This window comes from Gobio gobio (genome assembly GCF_949357685.1).
Source record: "Gobio gobio genome assembly, chromosome: 9".
NCBI classification, from domain to species: Eukaryota; Metazoa; Chordata; class Actinopteri; order Cypriniformes; family Gobionidae; genus Gobio; species Gobio gobio.
The window spans coordinates 9,037,695-9,050,791 of record NC_137115.1 but is presented as its reverse complement, the minus strand read 5'-3'; the positions used below and the strand labels follow the sequence as shown (position 1 = coordinate 9,050,791).

General features: G+C 39.6%; 1 protein-coding gene across 2 annotated transcripts in view; it reads right to left on the bottom strand.

Moving 5' to 3' along the window:
* LOC307131173 (para-nitrobenzyl esterase) overlaps nucleotides 1-13,097 on the bottom strand; it is a 19,829-nt gene extending 6,732 nt beyond the window's left edge. For both annotated transcript variants that reach the window (XM_079824676.1, XM_079824677.1), the window contains exons 1-8: nucleotides 13,009-13,097; nucleotides 11,324-12,027; nucleotides 9,429-9,536; nucleotides 3,127-3,323; nucleotides 2,668-2,867; nucleotides 1,911-1,969; nucleotides 1,649-1,816; nucleotides 1,168-1,389 (exon numbers count right to left, since the gene is read on the bottom strand). In XM_079824676.1, coding sequence (XP_079680802.1) covers nucleotides 1,168-1,389; nucleotides 1,649-1,816; nucleotides 1,911-1,969; nucleotides 2,668-2,867; nucleotides 3,127-3,323; nucleotides 9,429-9,536; nucleotides 11,324-12,017 — 1,648 coding nt within the window. In that variant the 5' untranslated portion in view covers nucleotides 12,018-12,027; nucleotides 13,009-13,097. The remainder of the gene's footprint in view (nucleotides 1-1,167; nucleotides 1,390-1,648; nucleotides 1,817-1,910; nucleotides 1,970-2,667; nucleotides 2,868-3,126; nucleotides 3,324-9,428; nucleotides 9,537-11,323; nucleotides 12,028-13,008) is intronic.

Genomic DNA, 13,097 nt, shown 5'->3' with positions numbered 1-13,097 from the left:
CTCTCTCTCTCTCTCTCTCTCTCTCTCTCTCTCTCTCTCTATATATATATATATATATATATATATATATATATATATACACACATACACACACACACCGATCAGGCTTAACAAAATGACCACCTTCCTAATATTGTGTTGGTCCCCCTTTTGCTGCCAAAACAGCCCTGACCTGTCGAGGCGTGTTCCCCAGGTAATCCACGTGATTCATCAGACCAGGCCACCTTTTTCCATTGCTCTGTGGTCCAGTTCTGATGCTCAGTGGTGGACAGGGGTCAGCATGGGCACTCTGACTGGTCTGAGGCTATGCAGCCCCATAAGCAACAAACTGTGATGCACTGTGTATTCTGACACCTTTCTATCAGAACCAGCATTAACTTCTTGAGCAATTTGAGCTACAGTAGCTCGACTGTTTGATCGGACCACACGGGCCAGTCTTCGCTCCCCACGTGCATCAATGAGCCTTGGCCGCCCATGACCCTGTCTCCGGTTCACCACTGTTCCTTCCTTGGAGCACTTTTGATAGATACAGGTTTGAAAACCACTGGTCTAGCCATCACAATTTGGTCCTTGTTAAACTCGCTCAAATCCTTATACTTGCCCATTTTTCCTGCTTCTTACACATCAACTTTGAGGACAAAATGTTCACTTGCTGCCTAATATATTCTACCCACTAACAGGTACCGTCATTAAGTGGTCATAATGTTATGCCTGATTGGTGTATATATATATTGATACATATATATTGATTACTTTATTCATTTTCTATTTCTATATGAAATAAAAGCAGTGTTTATTTCATATATATCTTTGTTCTGTTGTATTTATGTTGGTCTGTTAAATGTTAAATGGATCCACTCCATGTTCAGTGAAGATGCAGCAATAAACTAGCAAGTATACATATTTGAACTTTGCTCATTTAAAACATGATCAAAACAGTAATCTATTTTAATGACAAAAGTTAACATCGATAATAATAATCTATTTAAAAAACAAAACAAAAAACATACTGACTCCAAACCTTTAAACAGTAGTATACTGTTATCTATATATTTATATATATTTACATATAGAAATATATAGACATATTTATATATATATATATATATAATATATATATATTTCAAGTGTATGCTATTAGTATGGAAAATATCACATTAAGCTTACCCTCTTTAGCAAAATGTACAAAATACTTGGTGATCATTTCCTGGAAGTTCATATCAGCTGGTGACAGGGTCCCTAGTACCATTTCAAGGCCCCTGAAGAAGGCCAGGCTGTCTAGAAGATGAAAGGCAAAGCGACTGGGGAAGGGAAGCCAGCTGGAGGCGTTTGCCTGTTTTGATGGAGTGTAAGTCACCAGATAACGGTATACTGGGCTCTTTAAAGCACCTGGAATACATGTGACATCATTGAAAAGAATTAGGTTTAACTGACTATGGAAAACATAGTTAAGGAAAATGTACAGTCAGTGGCAGAGGGGCCTTGTATCATCCTGAAGGAGTTTATTTAGCAATAATGACTACCCTGTTCTGCTTATTACACAGCCACTTACCATGAAATATTTATTGGAGCTCACAAATTATAAAATATTCAGAGTGCTGATAAAGCTCAATTCCTTTTAATTGTGAAATGAAAAATTCATTTGAACCTGCAGCTCTCTTAGCCAGGTCGTTCCTGGGGCAGGTGGCCTTCATGTCAGAGACCATGGTGGTGAAGAGCCTCTCTGGACACCGATCAGATGTCGGACACGGAGCTGAGCTATCATACAGCCTCAGCGCCTGATCGGTCAGGTTCTTTCCGAAAGGGGTCAGTTTGTCTGTATGAAGGAGATAACAGACGTGGTGAGGAAAAACACCAAAGACTCTTATTCATAATGTTCTTTTTTAAATGTCTCTTTATGAGCGACTTACTTGTCACAATCCACCGATAGTCCCCCCATGTCCATGTAGAGATGTTTTCATATGGAGGACTAGAGTATGAAAATATATGATGTCATGTTCTTGTTCACAATATAATTTCCATGCTTAGGCAAAATCAGAATGTAATGAACTGGTTTTCTAAAATGAATTTGAATTGAACTGGCCACACACCACAGGATGTTGAATCAGAATTTGAATAGAATTTAATTTCATCTATCTACCTACCTATCAGATATATTATTATTTTTATATAATATTTTTATTTTTGTATAGATTTTTTATCATTCTAATACATTTAAGTGCTGTCAAAACGATTAATCGCATCCAAAATAAAAGTTAATGTTGACATAATATGTGTGTACTGTGTATAAATATTATGTATATATAAATACACACACACGCATGTATATTTAAGATTTTTATAAATTATATCAATATATATACAGTATATACATACAAATATATATATAATATATATATAATATTTTTCGTATTATGTTATCATTATTATAATATAATAATATATTATATCATTTTATAGATTATAATTCTAAATAAATAATTATAATAAAATTATATTTTTTGATGAATGAATAGTTAAAAATTAAAATGAAAAGATTTACATATTTCTTTGATACTTTGAAAATTCACAAACTCAATTGGAATTTAAAGACGTTCTCAGTCCACACATTCCTGACAGTATTTTCATTTTACAACTTATAACGGAAAATCAAACAAAGCAGGTTACCCAAAATCAGTCTCCTGTTCAGTTGTTCCAACCACATATGGGACATCATTATAGGCTCCACCCTTCTCCCAGGTCTCAAACGGAGGAGCTTTGAGAACATGGCCGTCAACTACTGCAACTGGACCAACAAATATACCTTTGACTGGAAGATCGACTAAGTCATCGGCTGCCCATGATGGGTACTCCTGCCACGGGATTGCCTGAGTCAGATACAAATTACTGACATTAATTCAACCACAGATCCATTACTGATATATTACTGCCATTTAGAGAAATTAAACCCCTTCCTCTCATGTTCATTGGGAATTCATTGAGCGTTCGATGAGTTCTGGCAGGCGGTCGAGGTTTGATGATTTATTAAAGAGAGTTTTCGGATGAAGAAGCCAACAGGTTGAGGCTGTTGTTAATCAGCCGTGACTCTGCTGTGGAAGGTTACAAGTTCGGCCATAAATTTCTCACCTGAAGGACTTGAGCGATGTTTAGTCCTCTCAGGCAGATGGCGTCCTTGCAGCCAGTTCTCTTCAGGAATTCTAAGTTGTCTTTTTCTGCTGACTCCAGGGAAGCGTTATACACATACGAGCCGCTCATGTCAATCGCACTATGAAAGAGTCCTTTGGCTAGTGGAGACATCATCAAGGTCCAAACCGAAGTTCCACCTCATGATCACACAGTGAGAGAGATACTTATTATACATAAAGCTAACTCTTGTGAAAAAGAAGTGCAATTAATTATATTGAATGTGCACTTAATGTATACTTAAAATATATATAAAAAACTGTACTTGCATTAATATGTTGAAATAAAAGGACAAGTGAATTTAAAAGAGAACATTTTCATTAACACACTTAAGTACACTTTTAAAAATATGTCAAATTAAATTATATATTTTAAATAAACAAGCATACTAAAGCATATGTGAATTACTTGATTGTAATTTAATCTGTAGTGTGTTGTTTGATATTACGTTTAAAATATGTAATTAAATTATTCATTACAAATGTTCATATAGGCCTATTTGTTAAAAAAGCGCATAGAGAGTAAAAATTGCTCATATCATTTATACTCAAAGTAAAAAGTGGCCAAAAAGAAACTTAAAGGCAGGGTAGGCGATTTATTCCAGAAACATTTTTTTGTCATATTGGTTGAAAGTAGGGCTGAAACGATTCATCGAGTTACTCGATTAACTCGATTACAAAAATTTCTCGTGGCAAAAATTCTGCCTCGAAGCCTCATTAAATTCCTATGACGCGCACTATACGCGCAGGAATCTGATTCACACACACCCATAGCGCGTGATACATTTTTAATTTAGTTTAGATTCTAGATGCCCAGAATCACTATAGCAACTGCATGTTTTACACAGTTTATGTAAGTTGATTACCGCTCTTATAGCTGCCACACACACACACACACACACACAGTGCGCGCAAGCCCCGAAGCCAGATCGCTTTCACTTTTGTCCTCATAAAGTTTGTCAAGTAAATGCTTTTAAAGCCTTGCCAGTTTGAACATTGAAGCGACTGTGCACTATTCAAAAACAACAATATGGAAAACTTATCCATTCAGTGCTCAGCTTTTTTCTGTGACAGAGAGCCGAGCCGAGCCGTGTGGCGTCTTTGACAACGAGCGCGCGCCCTGAAGGCAGACCTCTTTCTGCGTGAAGATCGTGCGCGGAGAGCAGCGCAGAAACGCAGTGTCAACGCCGTCCTGTGACTAAAGTAAAGTCACTAAAGTAGCTTAGAAACTCAACTCAACCGTTATAGGGATTTGAATACCTTTGAAGTAATTACAAACCACAGCTTCATAATGAATAGAGACGGAATGAGTAATTCACACACGCAATCACTCTCTCATTAATGCATCCAAATAAATGTAATGTAGGTCTACTACTGTGTTAATGTATCTGTATCTGATGTACAACAAACATAAATCTGCCCCACAGACATCAATAACTGCTGAAAGTTAACCGTTTCCTTCAAGTATTTTAAAATCACAAAGAAATGCACTTTTTGCATTTGTTGGAAAAATTACAACTTTAATAGTAGAATATCAGTAACACACACACACGCATGCACCCTCCTCTCTCTCGCGCCAGTCAGACCAATCGTGGCAATGCATCACATATGCTTAAACTTTTATGTAGCCACGCAACAATAATTTCAGCATTCACTGTATACACCGGGACGTGATGTTGTGACGCAATTTTTCGAACGGATGCTTCACCTAAAATGCACCGCAATGCAAGTGATGCAAGCCAAATGCAGCGTTCTATTGAAAATGAATGTATGTATGCCGTACCAAACTGTAATGAAGCCTCACGCACACGCACACACACACAGGTTGCTAGGTTACCATAGGCTCACCCCAGAAATGATATATTATTTGTTAGTAGCCTAATGGTAAATGCTGCAGGTGTAGAACTCTACATAAAAGATATTTACTTTGATGTCAGGGCTAGATTACAGCATGAAACCTGTTGTGCATATTAATAAAATAAGTTGCTTTTCCTCTTCATTTTCGTTATGCATTATTTGTTTTGGTTGTTTAAAAACACAGATTTTTTTATCCGATTAATCGATCGATTAAAGGGTTAGTTCACCCAAAAATGAAAATTCTGTCATTAATTACTCACCCTTATGTCGTTCGAGACCCGTAAGACCTCCGTTCATATTCGGAACACAAATGAAGATATTTTTGTTGAAAGCTGATGCTGAGAAAGGCTTCAGATAGGCCTCCATTGGCATTCAGTACACTTATACTCCCAAGACCGATAAAAGGCACTTAAAATGTCATTACAAAGTCCATCTCACCACAGTGGCTCTACAATAATCTTACGATGCGACGACAATAGTTTTTGTGCGCAAAAAAAATCAAAATAACACCTTTATCCAGCTTGTTATTCCCTTCCGCGTGTGCCTCCACGACGCATGCGCGAGAATATGACGTAGCGCCGGGGTTTGGGAATCCATGAAATGCACGCTCTAACCCCATTTTGAGCACTACGCCGAGACCTAAAGCACGATCAATGTAGAATCCAACAGCTGAGATACGCGCGTCTTCCTCTGCTTGTAAACAAATCACTTCTGGGTCATCTGTCCGAACGCCGGATCTGCGTCATATTCTCGCGCATGCGTCGTGGAGGCACACACGGAAGGCAGTAACAAGCTGGATAAAGGTGTTATTTAGATTTTTTTTGTGCACAAAAACTATTGTCGTCGCATCGTAAGATTATTGTAGAGTCACTGTGGTGAGATGGGCTTTGTAACGACGTTTTAAGTGCCTTTTATCCGTCTTGGGAGTATAAATGTACTGAATGCCAATGGAGGCCTGTCTGAAGCCTTTCTCAGCATCAGCTTTCAACAAAAATATCTTCATTTGTGTTCCGAATATGAACGGAGGTCTTACGGGTCTCGAACGACGTGAGGGTGAGTAATTAATGACAGAATTTTCATTTTTGGGTGAACTAACCCTTTAAGTGCTAGATTAATCGATTACAAAAAGAATCGATAGCTGCAGCCCTAGTTGAAAGTCTCTTCACATCCTGATAGCAGTCACGAAGTTAAGAGGTCTAAATGTACTTATATGTATAAGGGTGCTTTCACACCTGCCTCATTTAGTTCGGTTGAATCGTACTAGAGTTCGTTTTCCCCTTTGGTGCGGTTCGTTTGGTCAGGTGTGAAAGCAGCAATCGCACTCGGATGCGCACCAAAAGCGGACCAAGGAGAACTGGCACCCCGACTGAGCCTGGTTTCTCCCAATGTTTTTATTTTTCTCCATTAGGTCACCTGATGGGGTTTTGGTTTCCTTGCCACTGTTGCCTCTGGCTTGGCTTGCTCAGTTGGGGACACTACATTTTTCAACTAAATATCCAAATAAATCTAATTATTAAACTAAATTAACCATATAAACTAAATTACTGATCTAATTACTGATCTAAAGCCCACACTGTCACTGTATGATAATTGAAATGAACTGATGACATAACCGTTTTCTCCAGAATGGCTATACGGCTGAATAAAATTATGCTGCATTATTTTCCTGTTTAACACTGTAAAGCTGCTTTGAAACAATCTGCATTGTTAAAAGCACTATATAAATAAAGTTGACTTGACTTGACCAAACAAGCGTACCGGTACGCTTTCAAACAAACTCTGGAGCGGTTCGTTTGTGGTGAGAACGTGATCCGACCTCGAACAGACCCAACTGCAAAATGTACTGATAATTTTTGGACTAAACCAGCCGCCGTAGTCAGCTGCATTGTGCATTATGTGATGAGGAAGTGTTTGTTGACAGTTTGCACTTTAGCATTGCAACTCGCGGACAAACTCGGAGTAGTGAGGAGGGGCGGAGCCTCATAGAAATTTGGTCTGATGACCATATTAGGTCCCAACTTTCGAAAACTCACAAGAACAGGCTTTTTGCAGTGCATTAGAACATTGTTTTCAAGCCGCATCCGCGCTTCATTATAGAAATGTATTGTTTGCATATTGTGGTGTATACAAACAATGTAATAGATTATGGCCAGGGACAAAACGGCCCGCGCAGTCGCAGTTTAGGAAATACGCCATGGCCAATGAGTGATGTGGATGTTGTCATGTGACCGCATTTTGTTTCGTTTCAACTGGTTCGGACCAAAGCAATCAGTGTGGTATGAAAAGGAACCAAAAAAGCAGAAAAATGCTACAATGTATAATTCACGAGTTCACACTTACATATAATTTATAGAGAGTAAATTTAAATGCATATTTGGCGTGCTGTCCGGGGGGGGGGGGCTTCGAGCTCGGACTTGGCCCGAACCCAGAGTACCCCCGTGTATGTAAGTGGTTAGGACTAATAATAATTTGAAAAAAAGAGAGAAGGTGGAGAAGGGGTGGTGGAGGGATGCTGATAAACTGTCAACAAAACGGAGGCAAGATTACTGCGTATATATACACCTTTTTGTTGATTAGCTGAGTGCTCTCCACCTGTGTCAATTATCTGAGTTTCTCCACCTGTGTCAATTATCTGAAATTGCTCCTCCCGAACCTTTGTTAATAACATCATTTGTTTTCCCTTGGTTTCGGACCAAAGGAACCGAACTAGAGATGTGAAAGCACCCTAAGGCATAGATAGGACCATAAAATGTTTGTCTAATCATTACATTCGGTCCGAACGTAATGTCCTACCTGCCTGTCAGCTTATGTATTTCCATACCTCTGTGAAATTTCCTCTCTGAATGAGCTTTCTAGAATGTTCTGTATTCACAGAGACTAGAGCAGGGGTGTCCAATCCTGATCCTGGAGGGCCAATGTCCTGCAAAGTTTAGCTCCAACCCCAATTAAACACACCTGAACGAGCTAATCAAGGTCTTATTAGGCATACTAGAAACTTCCAGACAGGTGTTGAGGCAAGTAAGAACTAAACTCTGCAGGACAGTGGCCCTCCAGGACCGAGTTTGGTCACCCCTGGACTAGAGCTATGTCACAAGTTTTATCCTGAAAACGCTCACTGTCTGCGTAATTCATATACGGATGTTTATTATGCATTGTATAGTCAGTTGATGGACGCGTTACGTTCCCACACGAGCACAACAATTTATAGATTAACACATGGGCGTCGGAACCATTGTATGTGGGTGGGACAAGACCCACCCACTTTTTACGATCAATGATATTGGATCCACTCACTTTTATCATCTCTAACATTCAGCACATGTCTGTTTACCTACCCCTAATCGATAAACACTTATTATTAAACACATGTTAGACGCTTTATGTCCACTTTTCTAATATTTTCTTAATTTTTATTGAAAATAAATGCCTTTCCGATCTGATATGTGATGGGAAAAGGGAGAAAATTGAGCTCGGCAAAAGGCGGACTCGAACCGCGGGTCGATTTGTGTCACAACTAGATGCCGCGCGTCTTACCCCTACACTACTGACGCTCTCAATGATATGGCGATTTCCGTAATTTTGTCTTTCCGAACGATACGTTTAGTAAGCAAAGCGGTATATTTGTACTTAATGTAATTGGCATCTACTTCAGTAAAAAAATTCTGAGGACCCACCCACATTTTTTTTGCTTCCGACGCCCATGGATTAAGTTGACGGTACATGCTAATTGATGAGTTGAATCAACGTAACTCCACAACAACTAACATTACATAAATGTATTCACTAACCATTCAGCAACGTCCAGCTGCAGTCTGATGCAACATCTTCCTGAATCTCTCATCTGTGTCCGACTCCAGTTCAAACATGCAAGGCTGCACTCCACAACTGCTTATTTCTGACATTTTGGCTGAGTGAGATTCGTTTTGTTGTTGACATTGTATCCGAAGCTCATGTAAAGGAGCCGCTGGAAGGGGGGCGGGAGCTGCAGCTCATTCGCATTTAAAGGGACACACAAAAACGGCGTGTTTTGGCTCACACCCAAATTGGCGCAAATTTGACAAGCTATAATAAATGATCTGGGGGGTATTTTGAGCTGAAACTTCACAGACAAATCTGGGGACACCAGAGATTTATATTAGATCTTGTGAAAAGGGGCATAATATGCCCCCTTTAATAGTAGTTACGAGAGTGCTAATAATGCGTTACTCATTTGTTCCTGTGAAGTTAATCGTTAATGCTGGAACGTATTTTAAAGTGTTACAGAAATATATCACAAACTTATTTAATTTTAGAAACATGTTGTCCTTAAAATACCACATTCTCAAAAAGTAAAGGGTACAGGGGATTTTTCAATGACATAATTTATGTGTCCGAATAACTTTGTTGTACCTGAGCTTTGACCAAATATGGTAACTCTCCCTGCATCACCACCGAAGTTATGGATATTCTGCTGGATCCACTGAAGTGCTTGGATCTGGTCCATGAAGCCATAATTCCCTTTGACAAAAAAAAAAAAAACTGCTAGATGACATGTGATAAATTTCAATATGATGTAGTGACAAGCAGAGAGCTAACAGAGTCCATAAGGAAATAGATTTTTAACAATCACTTATAAATCTTTAAAGACTGCGAGATCTGTGGTTGTTAATCGATGGTATATGCTTTTGTTGATGCAGTAAAATAATCGCGTTTAAAAGCTGAATTTGTGGTGAAAAACATAATTTCCCACGATAACCTTGTACGTGGCTTGAGTCAGATGGATCTGCTTGATTCTGATCTTCTCTGATGAGTCCAGTTTTCAGCTGTGCCCAACACCTGGTCCTCTAATGGTTACACAGAGACCTGGAGAGACCCACAAACCAGAGTGTCTCGTACCCACTATGAAATTTAGTGGAGGATTGGTGATGATCTGGGGGTTGTTCTTCAGTATGGCTGGAATCGGGCAGATCCATCTTTGTGAAGGAAGCATGACTCAAGTCACGCACAGTACAAGGTAAGCCTGGAAGAAAAATGGCTTCCTTCTGCTCTGACAATGTTCCCCAATTAGAAAGATTGGGTTTTCCCATAGCCACAGCCAGGCCAATAAAGGTCAAGACCTTGTCATGGCCAGACCTGAACCCCATTGAAAACCTCTGGAATGTGACCAAGAGGAAGGACACAAGATCACAAGCCATCAAACAAGAAATGCTTGAATCTTTGTGCCAGAAGTGGCATAAAGTCGCCCAGCAGCAATGTGAAGGACTGGTAGAGAGGCGCAAGACGCATGAAAACTGTGATTGGATATCAAGGTTTTTCCACCACATCCTGATTTCTAAAATTGTCTGATGTTAAAACATTAGTATGATGTTGTTTAAAAATGAATATAAACTAGTTTTCTTTGCATTATTCAAAGTCTGAAAACGTGGCGTGTTTGTTATCTTGAACAGTTGTCATTTTCTGTGCTCTAAATCAGGGGTTTTCAAACTGGGGTCCGGGGACTCCCAGGGGTCCTCCAGAAGGTTCTAAGGGGTCCCCAGGAAGTTTCAGGGAATAAAAAGACAAAGCAAAAATGGTTAAAGTCTACTGAACATTATAACTGAATTTAAGAATTGTATATGTTTGCTTTGTTTTTCTCACTATAGTCCCCTTTATCTATTGAACTCACTGGGGTTGTAAGGCAGTTTTTTTAACACAGTACGTGAGCTGCTAACATACATTTATTATGAAAGTTGCTTATAATAATAATAAATATGATCATTTTTAAATGAAAATGTTCTTCAGGTTTTTACATCCAACATTAAGTATAGCCAATTTAAGTTTGGAAACAATATGTTGTATTTATAATGTCATACTTACTATTTATCTAACAGTTTAAATGTTTTTTTCATACATAAAAGTATGTGACCTTGGAGCACAAAACCAGTCATAAGTCTCATGGGCATATCTGTAGCAATAGCCAACACTACATTGTATGGGTCAAAATTATACATTTTTCTTTTATGCCAAATCAATAGGATATTAAGTAAAGATCATGTTTCATGAAGATATATGTATAAATCTTTATTTAAAAAAAATTGACCCTTATGGTTTTGTGGTCCAGGGTCACATAGCTATATAGAAGGATTTTAGGAAGGGGGTCCCTCATAAAAGGTTTATCATATTTGGGGGTCCTTGGCAACATTAAGTTTGGAAACCCCTGCTCTAAATGACAACAATTTGGAAGAAATGTTGTCACTGTCATGATTTTATTGAACAAAAGCGTCCAAGATGGACAGCAAGTGAACTGGACAGGGACAGGGCCTTACCTGAGGAGTTGGTGGGAGAGCCTTCTCTAAGCACTTTTAGGGCCATGAAGCCAAAAGCATTGAGCCTGTAATTCAGACTGACGTACACCATCTGTGTGCGGGCCGCCAGCTCTTCAGTGGGAGAGTAGCCTCTCTCCTGGCCGCTCAGCATGTGGAGGTACCCTCCGTGGATCCACACCATGACGGGCAGGGGTTTTGCCGGCTGTAGACTCGGAGTCCACACGCTGAGATGCAGGCAGTCCTCCTGTCCCATGACCTGCCCGTCTTTTCGGAGGGGTTGCACCTGTGCACAGATGCTGCGGAATCGAGTAGCATCATACACGCCAGGCCAACACTTTCCCGCCTTCGCTAGATCCACCGGAGGTTTCCAACGGTGTTCACCCACTGGCGGTACAGCGTACGGGATGCCCTTGAAAGAGTATGCCCCGTCTCTCCAGCTCCCACGCAGCAAACCGCACTCCGTCTGCACCTCTGCCACACCTGGAGGTGGAGTCTCAGCCACATAAGCCAGGTATCCCGCGAGAAAGAGGAGACTGATCACCCCACAGCCAATGAGGAACATGCATCTGCGTGACAACACCAGGAATGGACTGATGTAGTGGCGACGGACGTACTGTATCTGTTCCTCCTCTTCGTCCTGCACTAGATAACGATACTCTGTCCCCTCAGGGACCTCATACACATCCTCACTCATCTTCTTTCTTCTGTGTGAGAGAGAGTGAGAGAAAATACAAGTGAAAGTCAAGACTTATCAGATGGGAGGGAAAAAAACATGCAAATATTTTCTGTTAAGCTTGTATTTATAAAGCATTTTTCATAATTCCATATAATACACATTGCAATCCATTATACATTTGAACTGTTACAGTACAATATTGTGTATGATCATATTAAACTTTACTTATATTCATGACTGCACCTGTGGAAAATTGGTCTGATGTATCCTAACACAACACATGAAATATAATGATGATCGTGTATTTTATTGCACAATACTCCAAATGGTACAATAAGTATAGTTACGGGCATTAGTGTGCATATAGACGTACATTAACCATTGTGAATGGATATGTAATGTATCATAATGTGTTATGCCTGTGGTTACATAACTATAAAGCATTATAATGCATTAGACGCAGACTTCACAGTGTGCAGCTGTGTGGTTGTTTGTGTTAGTTTATTCTCAGCATGAAGTGTGTGTGCTGTCGTGACAGACGCAGGATGAAGTGAATAATCAGCGGAAACCGCCAAATGACCCACAACGAAGCCAAACTTTCCCATTTTATGCCGACTTATAATCTATGAGGTGAAAGTTAAAATATTACCTCACAAATAAACGTATCCCATTATATTACGCTAAAGAAAAACATGTTTAAACTTGTTAACTGTGTGGAAAAACTGGTTTCGACCCCAGATTAGACGAGGAACTTCTTTTAGCACTGCGCAGCAAACATATAAGTGTACTTTAAACCTAAAAATATAACAAAAATAACTGATATCTAACGTTACCTCAAAACGTTTTGCCCTGCTAACGTCGATACAACGTTACAACTACGACGCAAGCACTCGGGAGACATTTTCATCTCGATTTACTAAACCATAATAGATTTTCTCCCCTGTTTAATAGCCTGTGTTTAATGCAAAAAGCAAAAAAGGTCACAAAATGACGCATGTAATATACTTACTATGACATTAGAGCTCGTGCACGCGTGTACTGAAGGCTATCAGACAAAACAACCCAGTTCGAGCTATCTCCTGTCCTGACTCCTGCTCC